General features: G+C 48.4%; 1 protein-coding gene across 1 annotated transcript; it reads left to right on the top strand.

Moving 5' to 3' along the window:
* Positions 1 to 3,554: 3,554 nt before the first annotated feature.
* GSX2 (GS homeobox 2) lies at positions 3,555 to 4,506 on the top strand. Its single transcript, XM_069854893.1, has 2 exons — positions 3,555 to 4,008; positions 4,166 to 4,506. The coding sequence occupies exons 1-2, from the start codon at positions 3,576 to 3,578 to the stop codon at positions 4,504 to 4,506; spliced, it is 774 nt and encodes a 257-aa protein (XP_069710994.1). The 5' UTR covers positions 3,555 to 3,575.
* The last annotated feature ends 17,414 nt before the right edge of the window (positions 4,507 to 21,920 follow it).

The raw sequence follows: 21,920 nt of genomic DNA, 5'->3' as shown, positions 1-21,920 counted from the left end.
GGGTAAGATGTGCCACAGACAGCAATATCACAATGCCACTTTCAGAAAAGGATGGATACAAGTTAACGATGCGCTTTCAATAAAACATTAATAGACTTGTTCACGCTTTTATAATGACCTCCCTAATGGGAGCTGGGGGCAAGTCCTGTCTTTGGCTTGCGTTCGCCCCACAAAACGCGGCTTCTAGATCGCCGAGGAAACTAATAGGAAATCGATGTTAGATTAGCGAATAAATGCGATTAGAGCTCAGGAGCCCCTTGCTTTACCCACTCAGGGCTTGATTTCGAGGGGGGCTTTCCCTCCTGGGAACTGACCCCTCCGGGGGCGCACCCTGCCCAGCGCCACCGCCTGTCACCCCCGGCCTGGGGTTTGTCACCACGGCCGCTGTGTCCCGAGCCTTTTCGCTGGTCACAACGTGTCCACGGCCGTTTCCACGGAGGCAGCTCCTCCCGTGAACTCCGCAGAGATGCGCCCCTCAAAGCTGGAGCTTTCTGCGGGCGGACATGGGGTTTTTTTCTTCTGCCGAGAGCCGCGGGGTTGGGGGAGGGAAGGGAAAGGGTTGCTTTTGTCACTTAAGCCGTGAATCTCTTCTACATAAAGGTGTTAGAGACATCTGGAAGAAAAGAAGGACCAGCACCCAGTCCTGCTCTCGGCGGACCAGGGGAGCGGCTCTGATGTTCTTTTTGAACTGCTCCACTTTCAAAAGGGGGCAATTTCGTTACATTCTCATTTGTTACACTGTCTTGAACTAAAGGCAGACAAAGCTATACTCTGTCACCCCGAGCAGAATGAAGGGAATCAAAGGATTTTCCCTTAAAAGGACTAATTTTCTCCTTGAATTATGAAAGTAATGGCTAGGTAACAGCCTGTGCTCTGTACCCAACTGCTTAATACCTTCTAAATCCTTCCACGTGGCTCTCCCAGTCGTAGCAATTAGAGCTCATTATAGGCTCATAAGAGCTCTCATTTCGGGGATTACTTAATGGACAATGAAATTTTATCGGACAGAATTATTGAAAAATAAAATTGTAACGAGGGCGATGTGATGTGGGCGCACGCCTTACATCATTCCGCCTGGTTTGGGATATCTTTGCTTTCAAATGACTTCTTTTCTTGCTTTGGCTTTCAGGGGTGGGTTTTTCTTTGTGGGTTTTGTTTTGTTTGTGGGTTTTTTCCCTCATTTCTTTTATCACTGCACTTGGTTTATTATAGCAATTACAAATTGCAGTTTTGATCCGACTCTTGCTCTGTCTGCCTTCCTTAAGACAGCCCCCTCCGCAGATCCATTCTATCACTGCAGACAGTTTTTTCCACTGAGGTCTATTTTTTGAAAATTATTAGTCTTTTCCAGAATAGCCTCTTGTAAAGGAAAATAACACGAAATAAAGAAAACGCAGAGATGAATTAAAATCTCCGCTAGCTGAACTGCGGCTTAGAGGGGGAGAACTGGCCAAAATCCCGTGCCTGGGCACTGCGACTACAACTCAAACCTCCCTGGCCCCACCGGAGCTGAGGAGGCAGAACCCCCGCCAGGAGCACCCGTCGCGTCCCGGGAGCCGCGGTTCCCAGCGCCCGGAGGCCTCGGAGGCGGCTCGGGCAGCGCTCCCGGGACCCGCCGCTGCCCGCGGCTCCGGCTGAGCCTTCGGCAGCGCTTTGGGTAAAAGTAGGTGAGGTAGAAGCCGACCCGCCTGAACCCCGCGGGTCCCTAATTGTTGTCACAAGACGCGGGATTAGCGCATTGCTGGAATAGCTGTCTGTTTACACTCTGGAGCCCCGCCGGCCGGTAAACACTTTCTAATTGAATTCTAATCACATTCGAATAGCTCCATAACCAGCCTTCAGCTGCAATTCATAAAACTTTAATTGCCATCCATAAATCCTCAGATCGCCGAGTGCGGAGTGTCCCTCAAAACCCTGTTGCATCGCACTGCTCGGGCCCTCGGGGGGTGGAGAAGGAGAAGGAGAAGGAGAAGGAGAAGGAGACCAGGGATGGGGGTCCCGCACAGTGGCCGGACGGGGACAGGACCGGACAGCAGAGTGAGGCTCGAGTGGCACCGCTGAGCCTCGCTAGTCCCAAGGGAGAGAAAACGCCGTCCCCGTCAAAAGCCGAACAGCAACTGGGTTTTAACAGCAGGAGAGAAGGGTGTGCGGGAGGGCCGGTAGGGTGTCCGCGTCCCGGTTCGGCCCCGGCGCGGGATGGCTGCTTGTGACTGCGTTACGGCTATTGAGTCACTCCCTAGCCCCTGCTCAGCCTTCGGTAATCAGGCGTGGTCTGTGTTTTCTGCTTTAAAGCACAATTGTCTCTTCCCTTTGCCGAGTCGAGTGGGATGGGATCCACAGTCGGTTTTAAACGCCGCGTCGCATCTGCCAAACGAGAACGCGATCGCCCTTCTATTAGCGATAAGTGTCTTCTTAAACTCCTATAAAACAAGTCATTGGAAAATCGTGTAATATGCTGCGAATGCCTTGGCTTTCTAATGCGGTCCGAAATGCTTCGGAGCCACCGACCGCATTCAGCTGTTTATCCAATTTTACTTTGAATGATTGCTTCAGCAAACTTGGTGGAGATCAAAGAATCCCCTCCTGACATGTTCGCCTTTCATTAGCGCTGCTCGCTGCAGTCCTGAAGCGCTCGGGAAGTTCACTTGGAAGTTTTCCGTTTTGATACCGTTTGGCTGAGAATTGTGTAGATACTTGAAGGCTTTGTCCATTGGAGTAATTGACAATTTGGCAAGATTCACTGGCGCTGAAAAGGGCTTGGGGAGGGGTGGGGGGGAAAAGAAACAAACAGAAAAACAGGACCCACCCGACATGCGTATGTGTGAACTGGCACCCCCGCACACGCGGTCCCTAACTTCACGTCTGTAACCCTGACACCTCTGGTGCGGAAAGGGCCTCCTGAAGGAGTCCTGTGTGCAGCGGGTGGACTGGTCGGTGGAGAGGTGCTGGTTCCACGCCTCCGTGGCCGTCAGCCCCTCGGGTGATACTTTACCCGGGGAGGTCTGCGTTGAGTCTCTCGATTCAGCGCATCGCCTGCTCCCCACTCTCCTACCCTCCCTGCTAAGGAAAGGATCGTGCTTCTCGGGGAAACCCCGCGAGCAGAAGCTCCCTCCGACTGATTTTGCTCCCCTGGGTGTGTTGACAGGGGGATTTGCCTGCGAGGGCGACCCGGGACGGGGCCGCGTCTCTCCCCGGCTTCTCCGCTCCTATGATTTATCTAGGGCGGAGGCGCAGGGCCGGAGGCATCGGGCAGCGAGCGAGCACACACACTTTGCCCCCCCCCCCCCCCTCGCTTTGCCCCCCAACCCCCCGGCAGCCTCTCCCGCCGGCCTGGGAAGCCGGGGAGATTTAGATCTGCGAGGCTTTCAGCCATCACGTGTTTAAATAGTTGATATAAAACCCCGGCGCAGGGGATCCAGGCGGGGGGACTTTAAGACCAGCCCTCTCCAGGGACCCTTTTGTTCGGCTCTCAAACATAAGCACCTTCTCGCCTCGCCAGGACTTCAGTGGCAACTTGGCTAAGCAGGACAAACCCGCCTTGGGGAGAGCGGCCCCCGGCTCCGCAGCCCCCCGACATGTCCCGCTCCTTCTACGTCGACTCCTTAATCATCAAAGACTCCTCGAGGCCGGCTCCGTCCCTGCCCGAGCATCCCCACGGCCAGGACTTCTTCATCCCTCTCGGCGTGCCCTCCCCGCTCGTCATGTCGGTGTCGGGCCCGGGCTGCCCGTCCCGCAAGGCGGGCGCCTTCTGCGTGTGCCCGCTCTGCGTCACCTCGCACCTGCACTCGTCCCGCGGCGGCGGGGGGGCCCTCCCGCTGCTCAAGGGCCAGTTCCCCGCCGCCGAGGCCCAGTGCTGCCCGCGGGCCGGACACGCTCCCCCCGCCCCGCCGCCCCCGCCGCCCGCCGCCCCCGGTCCCGCCGCGCTGGGGCACCCGCAGCATCACCCGCCCGCCTGCGCCGCCGCCTACAGCGTCAGCGACCCCCGGAGGTTCCACTGCCTCGGCATGGGTAGGAGACCGCGGCCGCGGGGGGGGGGGACGGGGGGCGGCGGGAGAAAGTGCTCTCCCTGGGTCTTTCCTCTCTCCTTTCCCCTTCCCCCGCCTCCCTCCCTTTCCTCCCCCCCCCCACCCCGTCCCACTGAAGTCGTCGCTTCTCTCCCGTGCAGGAGGGTCCGATTCCAGCCAGATTCAAAACGGGAAAAGGATGAGGACGGCTTTCACTAGCACCCAGCTCCTGGAGCTGGAGAGGGAATTCTCCTCCAACATGTACCTGTCCCGGCTGCGGAGGATCGAGATAGCCACCTACCTGAACCTGTCCGAGAAGCAAGTGAAAATCTGGTTCCAAAACAGGAGAGTGAAGCACAAGAAGGAAGGCAAAGGCACCCAGCGAAACGCGCACGGCAGCTGCAAGTGCGGCACCGGCCAGGGGCACTACCCCAGGTCAGAGGACGAGGAGTCTCTGTCCCCCTCTTCGGCCACCGAGGATAAGGAGATCTCCCCGCTATGAGCCCGGAGCCACGTCCCCATCGCCGGGGGCTCACCTGGCACCGTTGACCCGGGGCGGAACGATCCTCCCCGGCGGGGAAGTTCGTTTTCATCCCTTCGCAGTAATAGAGAGAGAGAAAAATATATTTTTTCGGAATGTAAATGTTTTAGTCGTGAGAATTCAACTAAAACGTTATTTATGTAACCCCAGAAGCGGGCACCTGCTCTTCCTAACATGTAACGCGGGACGGGACTCGCACGGCCCAGGGTGCCTCCCCCTTTTCTTCCCCTTAAGCAGTTTAAAGGAAAAAAAAGAAAAAAAATCTACCCGTATTCGGAACCGAAAGACGAGACATTAAAAAATATCGAAACGCAAACAAAAACCTGTAAGGCTGAGAACCTCCTGGACGGACTTCTTAACAAAAACAAGCAAAGAAATAAAGATCAGACATTTGGGTTTGGGACGGCGGTTTGCTTGTGAATAGTTTTATATAAAATTTCTATTTATATTTATTTAAATAAATGAGATCAGACAAGAACTTAATTTTTTTTCTCCTCTCCCCCCTCCCCCGAGGCCAGCCCCGCCCCGGCCCCTGAGCTGGGCTGGCCGGGGCAGGGTGCGCTCCCCCGCGGTCCTTTGTACGGTGAAAGCCTTGAGGGGGGTGTCAGACCTCCGCAAAGACTTAGAAATAAACGCCGTCGGCTACTAACCCGAATCTGTTTTCTGTTGCCCTGCGACTCGGGGCCGGCGGCGGGAGGCGGGGGGACCCCGCTCCGCCCGAGCCCGATGCAAACGCAGCCGCTGCTCCCGAGCCGAGCGCCCGAGAGCTTTGGGCCGCCTGCTCCGGCTCCTGCCGCTCCCGAGGAGCGTCCCGGGCTGAACCCGCGCTTGTGTTATCTCTCAGAAATCAAGGAGTTCGGTTTTAGTGTTCTCTTTTCCGCCGGGACGGTCTCCAGCCCTTTCGATGCTGGGCTCTGTTCGGCGCTGGTCTCTTCCAAGCGTCTCGGCCGGGCTCGGGGAGCGGATCCCAAAGCAAAGCCGGGAGCAGACCCACCCGCGGGATCGGGCTGAGACAAGGGTTGAAGTGTCCGACCGCAGACCCCATCCTGCCTGTCCCGGGCTCTTCGTGGGGAGTGGGGCGGAGTGGCGTGGAGCTGGGGCTGGTCAGGCCCGAACGAACCTCTTTAGAACTGGTTTCCTAGTTCATAGAATCATAGAATCGCTAGGTTGGAAAAGACCCACAGGATCATCGAGTCCAACCATTCCTATCAACCACTAAACCATGACCCTCAGCATCGCATCCACCCGTCCTTTAAACACCTCCGGGGTAGGTGCCTCCACCACCTCCCTGGTCTCGCAGTCCTGGCTGGCAGCACATGAGCAGACCAGGAGTGTCTCTTGCACACTCTGTTTTTCCCCACTCACACCTTTCCCTTGGGTTGGTTTCCAACTAACTTTACCTACACCTTTGACTTCAGCATCTCAACCTATTGCAAGACCTTTTAGGCAAATAATTCCCTGAACAATCCCTATATTTCTCATGTTTGATCCCTATCCTCCGAGCTTCAGCCCACAAGTACGTCTTTAATTTCACCTGCCCGCTCTGCTACCAATTGGAAAATCAGCAATAAGCCTGCTGGGGGTTTCTGTTGCAATGTGAATAACCCAGGCACCCTAGGTGCTGGAGGTACATGCAGCCCAGCACGGTGTTGCTCATTGCTTACTTGTCCTGGAAGAGAGGTCAGGTGCCTGTGCAGGTGTGGGGTGGGATGGAGAGGGCCTGGTGCAGGCACAGCCCGGACTAGCTGCAGGGCTGGAAGCAGAGGCAATGCCTAGCACACCCCCAGTATGACAGGAGGGGAAGGGAGGGTCAGGACTGAAGTTTCTAGCCTGGACTTGGAAAACAAGCACAAATTTTCACTTTTCCATGTCACGGCTCAACTGCCTCAACCGAGGGCCTTTCCAGAGGCCAGCAACCCACAGCCCACCTGAGCAGGTGGGGATATTTGCGGACCCCTTGCTTGCCAGGCTGGGGAGACCAGAGGGCCAAAGGCTCATGAGCTTGTGACTTTCTCCCAGAGGTTCATGGCGGGCCCGGCTGAGGAAGCTGCCTGCTCTTACCTTAAAATCTGCCGAGGTGGGCTCTGGTAGCTGCTGTTCTTCTGCCTCAGTCTAGCTGCTTCTATCTAGCTTGCCCTGTCTACCTAGCTTCTATAATCCCGCTGTCTTTTTCAGCCTTGAAGCTCTGGGAGGAGGTGTTAACAGCACAAAAGGTCCTGCCCACCCTCTCAACAGTGTTCCTCTCCTGTAACAGGGGAAAGCCAATAGCCCTACAGCAGCCTGGGAAGGCAAAGCTGTGCTGGGGGAGAAGCAGCATCATGCTCTTGGAAATATAAGACTGGATGATCTTGCAAAACTCTAAGATATTTTAAAGTTGTGAAGATACTTCTTGTTAGAGTGTATCTGTTCTTGGTGTAAATTTGTGGAAATATGCACCTCAGTGAATAAATGGGTATTTTCCTGTACTTCTAGAAGACACACAAAAAGGGATCTCTTCATTTCGATATTTCACAATGTCTTAAAAATAAATGGAAAATTAAATTAGTTGCTATTTGTTCTAGTAATCCATGTTTGCATATATCATTCAAAGCTCGAAAGGAAATAGTGGCATATTATTATCACATAACAGATATATCATTGAGACAGTTGCTGTCAGCAGATTTGTTTTTCTTTCAAAGTAAATGTTTCATGTTCAAGATTCTGGGAAAGGGTAATGGTGCAATGGTTTGCCCTGACGTATCTCAAAAGGTTGGTACAACCAGCTCAACCTGAACCTAACTTTGTGGAGTCCAAGTCATTGTGACAGGAGGATTGCTGGAAGGTGTGCATATTCTAAGTTGCAGTAAAAATATTGTAGGATTTCAAAGTCCAGCATTCAATAGTTAGAAATTTAGGCAAATGGACATAACATGTTGGGGTATATTCTTCTTCTTTTTGTTTTCCCTCTTTCTATTTCTTTTTCTCCCACAAAGTGCAAAGTACAAGATTTCCCCCCACTCATTCAGTGCCCAAGACAAGCAGCACTCAGCTCCCTACTTCATATTCCTCTTACTGTTAGTTTTCTAAGAAAATAATGGTTATGCAATCACTCAGCTTATCTCTTTGCCACTTGCCCTCACTCCTTCATAACCCCCAAACCCTATGATCAGTATGAACCAGCCAGCTGACATGACAGCTCTGCGAGGGTCTCCAAAATGTTGAGTTCTTGCAAGTTCTGCAGAGCTCAGCAGTGGGCTGGTGGGGACAGACCCCAGAGGGACCTCAGCTGCCACCATCCAGTCTGGGGGAGGGCAGGGTGCCCTCTGCCCAACGATCTGCTGGAAGAGGATATCTACAGGGGGAACAAGATGTTCTCATAGAGGCAAACCTTGAGGCAGAGACTGTGATCAGCAACAGGGCTGGGAAGAAGCTATAGAGGAGGCTGAAGAGCCTGGGGGACATGGGACAGTACCCACATAACTTTTCCTTTTACTAGTGGATGTGATCCCAAGCTTTCCTTGTCGCAAGTGCAGTGAATACAAAAGAACGCTACCTTCCTGTTTTTCTTCGGGACTTGTCAAGAGGATGTTGAGAGCACTGCAGACGTGGCTGGATTTATCTTTATCACCCCCATGGGAGCAATGAATTTCTTTCTGTTTAGAGGTCAAGAACGAAACCCCGGAGAGGCTCAGACCGCCGCTGCGGCGCTGCCCTCACGCTCCATGCAACTTCCCAGCCCTATTCCCGCTTTTAGGACGGGATGTGACCCTGGCACGGTCCCGATGCGCTCCAGCTGCAGCTACTGCCCTTGGTGCCCACGATCCACCAGACGCGCCCGCTCCGGGCTGTCAGGAACTGAGAGGGGCACCTTCAGGAACTGAAGGTGGCTGCTGGAGCCTCTCATCGTGGCAGAGACGAGCTCCTCGACAGCAGAGGAGCTCCTTGCTCCCTGGAATGGCTCCTCCAGGCGAAGGTGCGTGTCCCGGCTGGATTTCAGGTGCGGGACCGGCCCCAAGGCGAGGCGCCGGTCACCCCCCGAGCCTCCGAGCCCCGCGGGCGGGGAGCCCCGAGGGGAAGGGCGCGTGTGCGAGCGACGGCGCTACCGACCTTCTGTAACCCTTAGAGGCTTGAATGAGCAAGCAGAGAACTCCTACAGCTCCGCCCCCCGCCCCGCTGGGTATTTATTTTCTTCCTTTACTTCGATTTAACTCTTTCCAATTAAAAAAAAATACTCAGAGAAGGAAAACATCCGTCTTGAAGAGTCTCCCCGACCTCGGTCTACGCCGCCGAGACCCACGGCAGCGACCTCTCCGGTTGCGAATTCCCCGCTGAACCCGCTCCCCGGCTTTGATGGGATCTGGCCGCTCGCCCGCGGGCAGCGCGAGAGGCTCCGCTCTCCGCCGGCTGCTCCCCCCAGCCCTGCCCCGGGGTCCCCCGGGAGCCTCCGAAAACTTTTGCTGCTGTCGGGGCTTTCGCCGCTGTCCGAGCCCATCACCGGCACCTCGCGCCTCGGACTCGGGGGAGCGCGACCCGCGGTGGCAGCTCCCTGAGCCGCCCGTGGCAGGACACGACCCCGACATCCAGGCCAGGGGACTGCGGGAAACTTCGTCCTCAGTAGCATCTTTCTTTTTTTGGGGGGGGAGGGTTGGGGGATGGGGTGGAAAGGAGAAGGGACTATTTAGATAACGCCTCCGCATCGTCTCTAGTTTGTATTAATTTCCACCGCTCCCCCTGCCCCTCCAGGACATCGCCCCGGGAGCGGTTCCCGCTGTCCCCGCGGGCCCCGACGGGCGAAGCGGCGGCTGCGCTGCCCGGAGCTTCGGCTGCTGCCCCGGGCGGCTCCGCGGGCAGCGCTCGGCTCCTTCCCCGCCTTAGCACGGGTTCAGCCGCAGGACGAGGCCTCGGCAGGAAGGATCGGGCCAGCTCCGGAGTTTCTGTCGTGCCTACAGGGATAAAACGGCCGGGAAAGGGCTAATCCCTTCGCCTCCGCCCGGGAAACCGGCGAGCATCCCGCCCCATCCAGGCAGGGGAAGGGAGCGCTCCCCTCCTGCATCTCGGGGTTCTGAAGCTGACGGCGCGCAGTCTCTCGGGGAAGAAACCTGACCAAAAATAAAGCCCCGGAAGGTTTATTATGGGAGGGGGGGTTTTTTTGGGTTTTTTTTTTTAGTGTCTTCGCGGCTGCTCGAAAAGGGTTCGTGGTAGTTGTGAAGGTTTCGACCTGCTGGAGGGTAGGGAGGCTCTGCAAAGGGATCTGAACAGGCTGGACTGATGGGCAGAGTCCAATGGGATGAGGTTTAACAAGGCCAAATGCCGGGTCCTGCACTTGGGACACAACAGCCCTGTGCAGAATTCCAGACTAGGAGAAGTCTGTCTAGAAAGCTGCCTGGAGGAGAGGGACCTGGGGGTGTTGGTTGACAGCCGACTGAACATGAGCCAGCAGTGTGCCCAGGTGGCCAAGAAGGCCAATGGCATCTTGGCTTGTATCAGAAACAGTGTGGCCAGCAGGTCCAGGGAGGTTATTCTCCCTCTGTACTCGGCACTGGTGAGACCGCTCCTCGAATCCTGTGTTCAGTTCTGGGCCCCTCACCACAAGAAGGATGTTGAGGCTCTGGAGCGAGTCCAGAGAAGAGCAACAAAGCTGGTGAGGGGGCTGGAGAACAGGCCTTATGAGGAGCGGCTGAGAGAGCTGGGGTTGTTTAGCCTGGAGAAGAGGAGGCTGAGGGGAGACCTCATTGCTCTCTATAACTACCTGAAAGGAGGTTGTAGAGAGGAGGGTGCTGGCCTCTTCTCCCAAGTGACAGGGGACAGGACAAGAGGGAATGGCCTCAAGCTCCGCCAGGGGAGATTTAGGCTGGACATTAGGAGAAAAATATTCATGGAAAGGGTCATTGGGCACTGGAACAGGCTGCCCAGGGAGGTGGTTGAGTCCCCTTCCCTGGAGGTGTTTAAGACACGGGTGGACGAGGTGCTAAGGGACATGGTTTAGTGTTTGATAGGAGTGGTTGGACTCGATGATCCGGTGGGTCTCTTCCAACCTTGTGATTCTGTGATTCTAAGTAGGAGCGCGGTTTTCCCGCAGCCCGGTGGGACCCGCAGGCTCCTCGCACCTCCTCCCGTGTCCAGCCTTTGGAGCGGCGGCTGCGCGGGGCGCAGAGCCCGAACCCGACGTGCCACTCGAGGAACCTCGGGGGCGCGTGTGTCCGCGCCGCAGCGCGCTCGGCCCTCGCCGTGACAGCGGCGATTTCACGCAGGAGCCGCTCCGCGCCCCGCTCCGCCCCCTGCGCGCCTCCCAGCCGCCCCGTCCGCGCCGTGCGCAGCCCCCCACGTCCCAGCCGGCGTGTCCCGGGGGGTTTAGGCTCTTGGAAATGAAGCCGAGGAGATCGGAAGCGCCTTGGAAAAAAAAAAAAAACAACCAAACCCCCCAAAACTCCACAATAACTAGTTCGAGATTAATGAAGGAGGGACAATTTCAAGGCTAACGTTGGCACTGCCCGAGCCAGAGCGGGGGGAGCCGGCCAGGCTTTGCTTTATATTGTCTACTTTTCTGAAGAGCAGACAAAGATGGATACAGAGACATTGAAAAGCGGGAGGCGTATTTCAAACAGTTCAATAAAGAGAGTTGTCACTTAAAGACAAGAACCATAGTGCTTTGATGACTTTGTATTAGCCTCACCGTTTCAAATAAGCGACTCCGCTCCCTTTGCGGAATTCAGCGAGTTTTAGTAGATGGCGCTTCAGCGGAGCCGCTTTAGGCAGGAACAAGAGCTTGGAACTGCGGGGCAAAGCTCCTCCTCGGGCGGGTTCGGCGATGGAGATTGTGGATCTGGGGCTGTTTTTTTTTTTTCTTTCCATCCTCAAACTAAGGAGCCTCGGCAAAAACAAGGTTTACAATTCACGCGGAACCACCACGCGAAAGTGAGAAATGTATCAATGTAAAGAAAGAGGCGGGGAGATCCCGAAACGCCGGGGGAAAACGCAGACCCCACCGAGGCGAGGGTCCTTCTTTTAAAAATCGCCTTCTACACCCTCGCAGAGAGCCTCAGCATTGAGAATAAAGTTGTGTGCCTTGACAATAAAGTTGTATGTAACCCGGCGGGGCCGGGTTCCCACGCGTGGCCGCGGGGCCGGGGGTGCGCGCAGCCCCTCCCGGGTCTGTGTCTCCCCCTCCTACCGAACCCAAGAATTTTTCAAATTTTTTTTTTTTTTTAAGATGAGGACCCCCGACGGCAGCAGCCCCCCCGGCTTTGAAGGCGCAGCGAAAGGGCTTCCCCGTGGGTTTGAGCGAAGCATTTAGTCACTGTTTCATTAGGCACTATTTGAACCTTGCAACATGTGGTAATTTCTGGGGCAAGCTGAAAAGGGGGGATTATGTAGGAGGGACACAAGGAAATTAGCGAACGGTTAATTTAACTCGTTTTCTGGTAGAATTTTCGATACATTCCTAATTGACTGAGGAGGCAGGTGAAGTCTTCAGTTCCAGGCAGACTCATTCACGGTGAGAATAAATGGCTCTTTTTTTCAACTCACACTGCTCACAATATATCATCAGGGAAAAGACATGCGATGAATATGTTGATTTTTTTTTATTATTATTAATGGAATTACACCCTGCTACGCAGGTGTGAGGGTAAAAACCCTATACTAAGGTGAAATCAGATTAACAATGAAATGAGAATTTTATTAGCTTTCTATGTCGCATAGACCTGGGTTTAAACTGTCAAAACAAGAAACAAGAGGAGGAAAAAAGATACTTTGAAGGCAACAGTGCCAATCAACAGGCAGAAGTAGTAGCTTGATATCCAAATGATAATTAGCTGTAATTCACGATGAATATCCACACTCCACGCTATTTGTATCATATAGAGAATGTATGATTAGCTTATAATGGAAAATCTCTCTTGAGTCCGGGGTTTTCCAATTAACCCTAATCACCTTGATTTGCTATGAAACGAGAACAATTATTCGTGAGGTCCACGTTGTAATAAAACTCTAGATCGTGTCGGAAATAAAACCCTGGCTGAGAGACTCTCGCTGTGCTCGCAAACCGGGGACCGGAGGTTCCCGGGAGCAGCTTGGGAGCAGCCGGGGGGTCAGTGGGACGGGAGCGGGGACCCTGCCCCGGGAGCTCCGGGGAGGGACTGGCGAGGGGGACCCTGCGCAGGGAGCGGCTCCTCGGAGGTGACTCCTCACCGGGGACCGAGCTGGCCGTGTCCCGGCTCCGGTGGCGGCGGCGCTACCTGCGCGGCTCGAGGCGAGGTGATGGGCGCAGGCGGGCAGGGCCGGCGGCCAGGGGAGCCCGACGAGGGCCCCTTTGTAACCTGCTATAGAAAATGCAGCTATTCTGCATGACAAAGCCCAATTAAGCTCGCTATTCACGACCTCTGCAGCTGGTAGCCCATTGGGAGAGTGGGAGGAAGCGCGAATATATTAATTATGCGAAGGGGCGGTGAAAAAAAAAGCCCAGCTACCGCGGTTGAGCGTTGGGTAGGTTTGTTTGGGTTTCGAAGTGTCAGTCCTGTTACTTATTTCGGGGGGAGCTGCCGGGGGAGCACCCCAGGAGCATCCTCCGCCGGCCCCGGGGTGTCTGCAAAGAGGGGCGAGGGGGGCTACGGGCTCTGCTAAAACTGTGGCTTAATAAACTAGCAAAGCGGTGGGTTTTCTCTGAGAACTCTCTCTCTCTTTATTTATTTATTAACTGTCACTCAACAGGGGTCGACTGTGAGCCCGCCAAAGGGCTTTTGCAGGCTGAGGGGCATGAAACCCCAGGGGAGACTGAAGGGCAGCCAAAAAAGGGAAAATAGCGGAGATGTAATGTCAAGATTGACCTAGACAATCTATTTTCTTTTCAGTTTTGCCTTTCCAAGTCAATGGGCCGTAGTACATGCATGGCTATGGTCAGTGTGTAAAACACAATTTCAGACTCTAAAATCCAGTGTCTGAGAAACATATCTTCCAGGACATAGTATCTTACTCTAAATAATACAACTCTGATAACAGCAAATGAGTTTTAGTTCAAAACTGTGTTTGAGATCACAGTCTTCGACCCTGACTACAAACGCATGGACATGATCAAAGATCTTTCCCTTTTCTTCTGTAGAAGTATGCAGTGACATAGAACATTCAAGCTGTTTTTTTTTTTGCCACGAGTGCTCTCTGTTTTCTCAAAACAGCATGAAGTTCAGGCTAGAATATGGTCAGCCATACATGCAGAAGATGCAAATAGCACTGACCCTAGAAGAACGCTTGCTGTAAGATGTGCAATGCATTTGAACAAGAATTTGGTATTCTATTTTTTTTTCCAGTAGACTTAAATTTTAGCTAACCTACCACCATCATCCTATTCTTCTCGAACAGTTGTCAGAGCAGTCATGGCCTTGTACTATCTCTGTTGCTACAGAAAATCATGCAGACACCTCCCCTTTAGGTACCACAAAGGAGTGATACATTGCTTTTTTGCTTCAGTTCCACTGAATGGCCAGTCCTGGCTTTTATGCATATTCTGGAGTGGTTGGATAGGGATCCTATGCTGACTTTAATTAAACTAGTAATAGCAAAACCACCATAAAGTCTTTAGACTCAGTGGAATACGAGAGAACTGTGTTGGTGAGTCAATCTTGCTTGTATAACAACCATATTACCTCCAAAGGGGAGTCGGGATGATACCAGAAAAAAATGCTACTTGATGAAAATTGCATCAATTTCCATGTTGCTGTCATCGTTTTCACCTGCTCTCATAGTTTTCCTTTTTTTTCAGTCAAATGAAAGGTGGATTTTAATGGATTAATAGACAGAGATTGGAAGTTTTCTTTTTTCCTTTTTTTCTTTTCTTTTTTCCTTTTTTTCTTTTCTTTTTTCCTTTTTTTCTTTTCTTTTTTTTTTTTTTTTTTTTGAGGAGGACCTACCAATTTTTCACGGGCAAGAGGTGCCACCTGTAGAATCATTGTATTAAAACGCTGCTGCCATTAAAAAAGATCACAAGACAGAGGTTTGGGGTTTGCCTGTTTTCTCTTGAGAAAAATATTTTTCAAGACCTGATTTGTCTTTTGTAATTAATGCAAGACTGAGTGGGCTTAGCAATGTATGGTTTAATAGATTGTGGCAGGTCAGTCCACTGTGTTTTCAACAAAAGCTGTCCAGTTGCAGTAAACTTGTCAAGTATTTTTTTTCTCCTTTCCCATTGCTACTAAGTGTGAGCAAGTAATTACATGCACAGAAGGTAGCTCTCCAGTTTTTGCCTTTTCTTAGGCAAAGATAAGATTCAGTGGGTTCCACATGCAAGTCCATCTGGGCTAGGCTGCCTCAGCAGTGGATTGCCTCTTGAGGCTTTTAAATGAACAGATATTTTTATTCTTAGAACTAATTTTTGGAATGAGTTTAAGCTAGAAATTTGTTCTGGGGAATTAACTCAGACCTCGAGGGATAGCTGCAATCATAGGTCAGCGGAAGAAGAAAGAAAATCCCATTCAGTTGAAGACCTTTTACAAAACAGACACTGAGCCCTTCAAATACCTTGATTTAGGATGATGCTTTTGGAAGTAGTTTGGAACAAGACTAAAATCATCACCTTGATACATGGAGGGCTTCTTTATTGCATATACTATCAGTATGGGTAATAAGGGCATCAGATGCTTGTCTCCACAGGGGTGGAGGCGCATGTCTCCTGCCACAGTGCTGACCTTGGCAGTTGCATTGATGCTACTGAAACTGGAGCGTTAGGGCTGGAGCTCATCATTTTGAGGGCACTGGCCACTCTGATCATCAGAAAAGCAAAGGGGACAGTGCTACTTTTTCACAAGGGAAACCTTGTGAAAGTAAATGAAAATGAATCCTGAGAAACACAGCCTGCCAGGATAATGCACATCAGCCTTGTTTATGCTGGAATCTCATCAAAAGAAGCCACTGTTGTTGCCAGAAAAGATGGCCTTTGCCTCCTGTTACTCCCTGCTTCTTGTTCCCTGAGCTGTCCCATCCTCTGCACTTGTTTCTCTCCTATGGAAACTTCTGCCCTTGCCTTCATCCCACTTCTTTAGAAGTACGTGAAACCAGAGGCTGTGCTCAGGTCATCCTGTTTACAGCCCTGCATCCTCATGGGAGGAGAGAGCATATCTTTAAGACTTCTCCTCCTTTATAATTGACATTGGTTAATAGATCCCAAAATTACAGGGGAGCTGAGTGGGTGGTGCAAGCCTGAGAGACAGACAGAGGGAGGGACAGGGAGATTGCTCTCATAAATTTGATCCCTTTAGAAAATTAAATCCACAGCATCAGCTGCTGGCAGAAACTGCACTCCCATAGTTCCTAGGTCAAAGTTGAGATTTAAAAAAATCTTCATTGCAAATGCAGCCTTTGAAAGAGTTTTTTTCCAGAGGAAGACTTCTACCATGCTCGAGGTACAGAAACATCAGTAGAAATGTGCTGTGTATGAAGCCATAAAGCTTCAGCCACAAAGCACACTTTAAGGGGTCCTTTGCCCCTAGAACTAGAAGGTTCTGACCTGCAAAGGAAAGACTTGCATCAAACTGTGGCAAGAGGAGAGAGTGTATGTTTAGAGCAAAGGACAACACAGATCTGTTGTTTTCATAACTGTTTTTCCCTTGTTAGACTTGTGTTTAGTTCTTCCCATAACTCTAAAGAGAAGAGATCTACTGTTTTTTCCCTTGTGTTAGCGTTTCCCCGCCTTGAGTCAAGCTCAAGGGCATATAAAGAAAATTGACACTTGATATTAAAGAACAATTTCTGTGTAAAAAGTAAACAGGAGATACAAATGTTTGAAAGCTGTTTCTGTTTTGTCATATTTTAGAACCTTCAAGCTGCAGTCCTTGTATCTTCACCATGGTCTTTTCAATTCATTTTATTCAGACTTCAGCTTCTCTTGAGGGAATGTGGGAATCTTGTAGGTCGTATTTTGCAGAAATAAAATATTTTATTGTATAGTATAGCAAGGTGTATTATATCCTGCTCCTTCTAGTACATAACACTATTTCACAGAAACAACTTGGTTTTCTGGATTTGTGTTACCCCCTTTTTATATTTTAGGGTCATTTAGGAATGAGATAAGGAAGCACTTCCTTCCTTTTCACCCTCTAGCATTTTTACTCTTTGAAAACAAGCATAACAATAATGGACATGGGTTTAGAGCTCATTTGTTGATTTTAAGAACGTTTTCTATTAAACACACACACGCATGTGCAGTTCTTCTTATGCACCGAAAGGAGCCACAGATACTCATAGGAAACCATGTGTTTTAAAGGATTATTTACACATAAAAATGGTTTGCATTTGCAAAAGATAGGTTTTTGGCAGGGGACACTGGCAAGCCTATCACCTATCCCCTTTGGGGATGGGTGACATCCAGCCCTGAGACAGAGTGAAAGAAGACACGGTCCGGCCAGCTCCAGGAAGGATAATGGTGAGGAGCACAGTCCTTGGAGCAATTTCCTCCAAGACAGAATTTGAGCTAATGCCACCTAATGGAGAGTGGGAACTACCACAGCAGAAGAGCAGATTGAAATTCGAGGTCAGTTGAAGGGATCCGAGTGGTTGTCTGCACTCCCTAGCCCTCTTTAGAAGGCATGGTGAAGGCAAAAGGTGAAAGTTGAAAAGAGAAAGTAAAACCCAGAACTTTTTCTTATTAACAGGAGTATTTTGATTCACTGGCATTCATTTTGATTTTACTGTTGGGGCTGCCAGACTATATAAAAAGGGGAAGAGGAATGACCATCGAATCAAAGAAGCGATGGGGATTTGAAAACTTCATTCTTATTGTAGCCAGAGGAGAAAATGGCACAACGTGAATCCATTTTAGGGGCAGTGATTGTAAATGAGAGTGGGAATGGCACAAAGGTAACCCATTCCAGTCCTAACAACGTGCACTTGTGTGGTCCTAACACCCTTTGGCTCTTTATTTTGGGCAGTTTGCCGGTTTCTTTGCTAGAGTGGCTGCATGCTCGTAGCCCTGGAGCAGTGCATTAGCAAATAATTTTTCATCTTTGAAGAACACAAGCTTTCAGTTTAACTACGTTAATACCGACCAATAAATGCCTTTGAATCATTCTATAGCATCATGAAAGTGGTGTTACAGCAACTAAGGCAATACTTCCTGTATCAGCCTATTCCAGTTATTTAGAGCACTCTAAAAAGTCTGCTTTTTTTTTTTTTCTAAGATAGGTCTCGACTTATTCTCAGAAGAAAAGATCAAGGGACAAACATTTGAAACTGTGTGTCTGGCTCAGATACATGCAAACACAACGGGACCCACAAACAAACCTTGAGGTGTTCGCAAAGGCACGCATTTGCACATGCAAAGCAGGATCTGTACATAAAAGGAAGTTTGCTCGCACACACTAACTAGCTGGAGCAGAAAACAACAGGAAAATGTTGCTTTAATTGTTTTAAAAAGTGAAATGGGATGGTGATATATGCCTGGCCCGCTTCATGCTGTTAGGCTTTTCTCACTCCCCTAGGAAAGCGTTGGGAAGATTTTGCTGGTTTGTAGGTTTGTTTGCTGGTTTTATATCCAACTAGAAGAGAAATGGGACAGGAATTCAGGAGTGAATGACACTGAGGGTTAAACAGATCCTTATGGAAAAACCTTTTGGGATTGTTCAAGATCTGTAAAATCTTAAAACTGGAGCAGGACTGATAGTAAGTATGAGCCAGGATGAAAGCCAAGTCTCTCCAGTTAGGTGATCCTCTGATTCTTAATGGCATATTTTTTGTAGAACATTCAAATTTGTTAGCAGAATTTGTTGAAATCTGATTGGAAGGTGTGTGTTTGTGACTCTTACACATACACTTGGTACCATATCAGAACACACAGGAAATCCCATCGTTATATGTCACTTGGCAAATACATGACAATTTTGAGAGGTACTTATGGGGAAAAGTACACTGGAGTTAGGCTTATAGAATACTTTACATTGATCTTAATAAAAGATTCACAGTACAGATAAGATGATGGTATGGGTGATGTCTTCACATTTAGGGAAAAACCATCTAATTAAGATTTTCCATTGAACAGAAACGTTATTGCTATAATTCTTTTTGAATTATCTATGCCAGAGGAATTAGCTGTTTTCCTTCATTTGCATTTTTCAGTACTTTCTGATACTTAATAATCTAAAAATGCTGTCTTTTTTTAGGACCCTGTTTTCTTTCTTCTGTAGCTGTATTTGGAAAGCACTCATCATGTATGTATATACAGTGATCTCATCTTAAATTTTTTATCAGTATTTTGAGTGACATGAATTGATTTATAACAAAAGGAATAGTCTCAAAGTCCTATGCACTGAAATAAACACAATTGTTTATTTGAATGGATCATAATGCATTCATAGATCTCAGCAGCATTAAGGCAAAATAAGTTTCCAGATGAACAAGCTGTAAAATTGCAGGAGGTGCAAAATGTTCCTTAGATAAAATGGATTCCCTCTGATTTGTACAGTCATCAGCAATGCTGTGGGAAACCCAAAAGTAAAAGCAATGCAGGAGACTTTCCATTACCTTTCATCTTCTATTCTTATAAGGTCTTATTAGCCCAATGTTAAGCATCAAGGAATCAATGTCTTTTGCTGCATTCACAATGCAGAGCAAACCCATAGGGCAGTACTGCACCTTGAATCAAAACAGTTCCTTGCTAAAAATGAATTGAAAGATATTGCCTTTACACTGCTTTAAATGATTTTTTTAAACTAATTTAAGTTTCTCAGTTTCTTACAACAGCAGAAAGTGCTGCTTGTTGAAGCTTCCGGTAATCTGTTTCTTAGAGAAAAAATATTGACTTTCCTTGTTCTTATGTTGAGTGAGGAGGATGAAAATCATGAACCTCTGAGTACAGGCTGTTGGCCAAAGTCTAAATTTTGGGAATGCTGTTGGCTATATTACTCACGGCAGAAGATCAGTCCAATATGAAGGAGTGTTGATGAGTGCTAATGCATTTGTCTGTACCTTTGAGCCTTCTCCACTTTTGCATTCAACAGATTGTCATTCCAGTCTTCATACAGATTGTCTAAAAGATCTGGAAGAAGAAACTGTCTCACTTTAAGAATCCCTACTCTTTTAGAGTATGGTTTTCTGAAATCAGTGACAAGGTACTTTTTATTTCATTGACTGCAGGATCAGCTGCTGAGGTGATATTGACTGCTATAAAAACTTTCAACTTATATAATAAAACCTCAATTGTAGAATAATACAAGACAGCTATTCCTATGATACTCTTCAATGCATTATTCATTATTTCTCAGACACCTAGATTTTCAAACAACTAAAATGAATATGTTTTATTAAATGCTGAGTGAGAGAATGTTAATGTTGAATTACTACGCACGTCAGGTTTTACTGTCATTTTGTGACCATCAGACCATTGGATTTGAGATCCAGGAACAGTACCAAAGCCTTACTAGAAATTCAGAAAGATAAACATATTTCTGGTATTCAGACGGAAAATTTGCAGTTGTTGCTCTGCAGACACTGTAACAAGTTGCTATTTGGTACAAAAAAGGAAACACAAATACACTTCCAGATTGTAAGGCACCTTGGGCAGAAGCTTTATTGTTATCCAGTTTTGTTTTGTTTTGTTTATGAGGCTGAAATGTGCACACAGTTTATTTTCTGCTAATACAGAACGGTAATAATTAAATCACAAATTTGAAAACAATTTTACTGTGAGTATGACAACCCAAAGAAAAGTGAAATAACTTATATGTAATACAGGTTCAGGTCACTTCAGCTCACTTATTTTCCTCCGTGGACTGTATCTCAGCCTGCTTAAATAAATTCTTAGACTGGATGCCTGAAGCAAGACAAAATGAACCCCCACTGGCCAGAAATGAATATACAGGAATTGGCTATGCTATATATTTCACAGGCTGTCAGAGCTTCCTGTTATTTCACATTTACTCAGACCACTGAGAACTGTCAAAGACAGCCTCCCACCCTCTACTCTAAATACTGCTTCTAAAATGTTGTAAGTACACCCTGGCACTTATATACAAATTTTGTAATTTTTTTTGTGAAATGAAATCATGCATACAATATTGCCAAGGGACTGATTTTATTTTTAAAGTGCCTATAATACCCAACAGTATGTTCAAAATCTTTCAGAAACATAATAATTAAATTACATAGAGGATTTAACTTGAAATACTCAAATGAGAGTCAGATACACACACGCTTCACTATAAGCAAACACTTCTCTTGCATGGGGCTTGAAGAGCCATCATGTTTATAGTGTTTCAAGCGAACCATTTTAGAGGTACTGTAGTGGATTTACAAGATGACTTGATAGAGCTATTGTTAATCCCACTCATCAGTGTACAGTGATTTCCCCTTGAGAACCGAGTCCAACAACCCTTTGAATTTGAAGACTTTCTTATTTGATGATTTCTTTACAGACTTGATCCTGCTTCCACTTTTGCAGAAGGCCAATTAGCTAAAGACATTACGCACACATGCTTTAAGAAGAAGTCTTGTAAATAATTTACCACAGTACCAACAGTAGATAGATGCTCTTAGTATTTCATGTCCATTGATTTGTCTCTCATCACTCTGGCTATACACTGGAAATGCATTCTGGCTTTTAATTAGAGAACTCAATATCATGTAAGCACACTTCAAAGGTTAAGTATGTGATTAAGTGTTTTCCTGAATCACTCTCTAGAGATACCTCTCTCTATTGAGCGCAGAGGCAACCAGCTCAGTCTGGTTACATATATGCATTTAGATATATTTTTTTTCAAGTACATATAATATGGCTGAATAACATTAAGGTGAACACATTAAGTCTGAGAAGTCCTTTAAGTGAAGAGAATCTTCCTAAAGTAGTTTATATTAAATGGCAGGTAACATACACCTTCTTTGTTCTCTTACCTGATTTTCCTCTCATATACAACACATGCAGTGATGTGGTGTTAATCCAAAGGGACTCCTCCTGATTTGGACCTGTGTAGGTAAAAGAGGGACCTCTTTCCGCTGAGCTCATGAATGTTTTCTTGAGCTGCTCAAGAAAATATTAAGACTAGTGAGAGATAATGCCTATAACAGAGCACCCAATACTCAGTTGGCATTGCTGCCATTTAAAACAGTGGGGTGAAATTTGACAACATATATTCCACATATATTTTCCCTGGAAACCCAGAACCTTTCTTGATTTCAGTTGCAAAAAATCTGACCTATCAAGAAAGTAATGTCATTCTCAGAGGGTTTAGCCCATTTTCAAATTTATGGGGTTAACTGCCTTACAGTTTGATTTAAATTATTGTTATAATGGGCTGTGTGAAGATTTAAAATGATTCATTATCAGAGTAATATTGCTTTTTTCAGTAAAATGACCAACTGTTATTTCCATTTCTCCAGAGTTCTTAAGAGAAATAGGCTCTTCATGGCATAATTTGGAAAAC

This window comes from Phaenicophaeus curvirostris, chromosome 4, assembly GCF_032191515.1.
Source record: "Phaenicophaeus curvirostris isolate KB17595 chromosome 4, BPBGC_Pcur_1.0, whole genome shotgun sequence".
Lineage (NCBI taxonomy): Eukaryota > Metazoa > Chordata > Aves > Cuculiformes > Cuculidae > Phaenicophaeus > Phaenicophaeus curvirostris.
Note: the sequence above shows the minus strand (reverse complement) of the source record. Positions and strands in the feature narration are given on the sequence as shown.

Coding starts and splice junctions, on each gene's coding strand:
- GSX2 (XM_069854893.1), top strand. CDS start 3,576: ATGTCCCGCTCCTTCTACGTCGACTCCTTAATCATCAAAGACTCCTCG. Junction 4,009..4,165: donor GTTCCACTGCCTCGGCATGG/GTAGGAGACCGC, acceptor TCTCCCGTGCAG/GAGGGTCCGATTCCAGCCAG.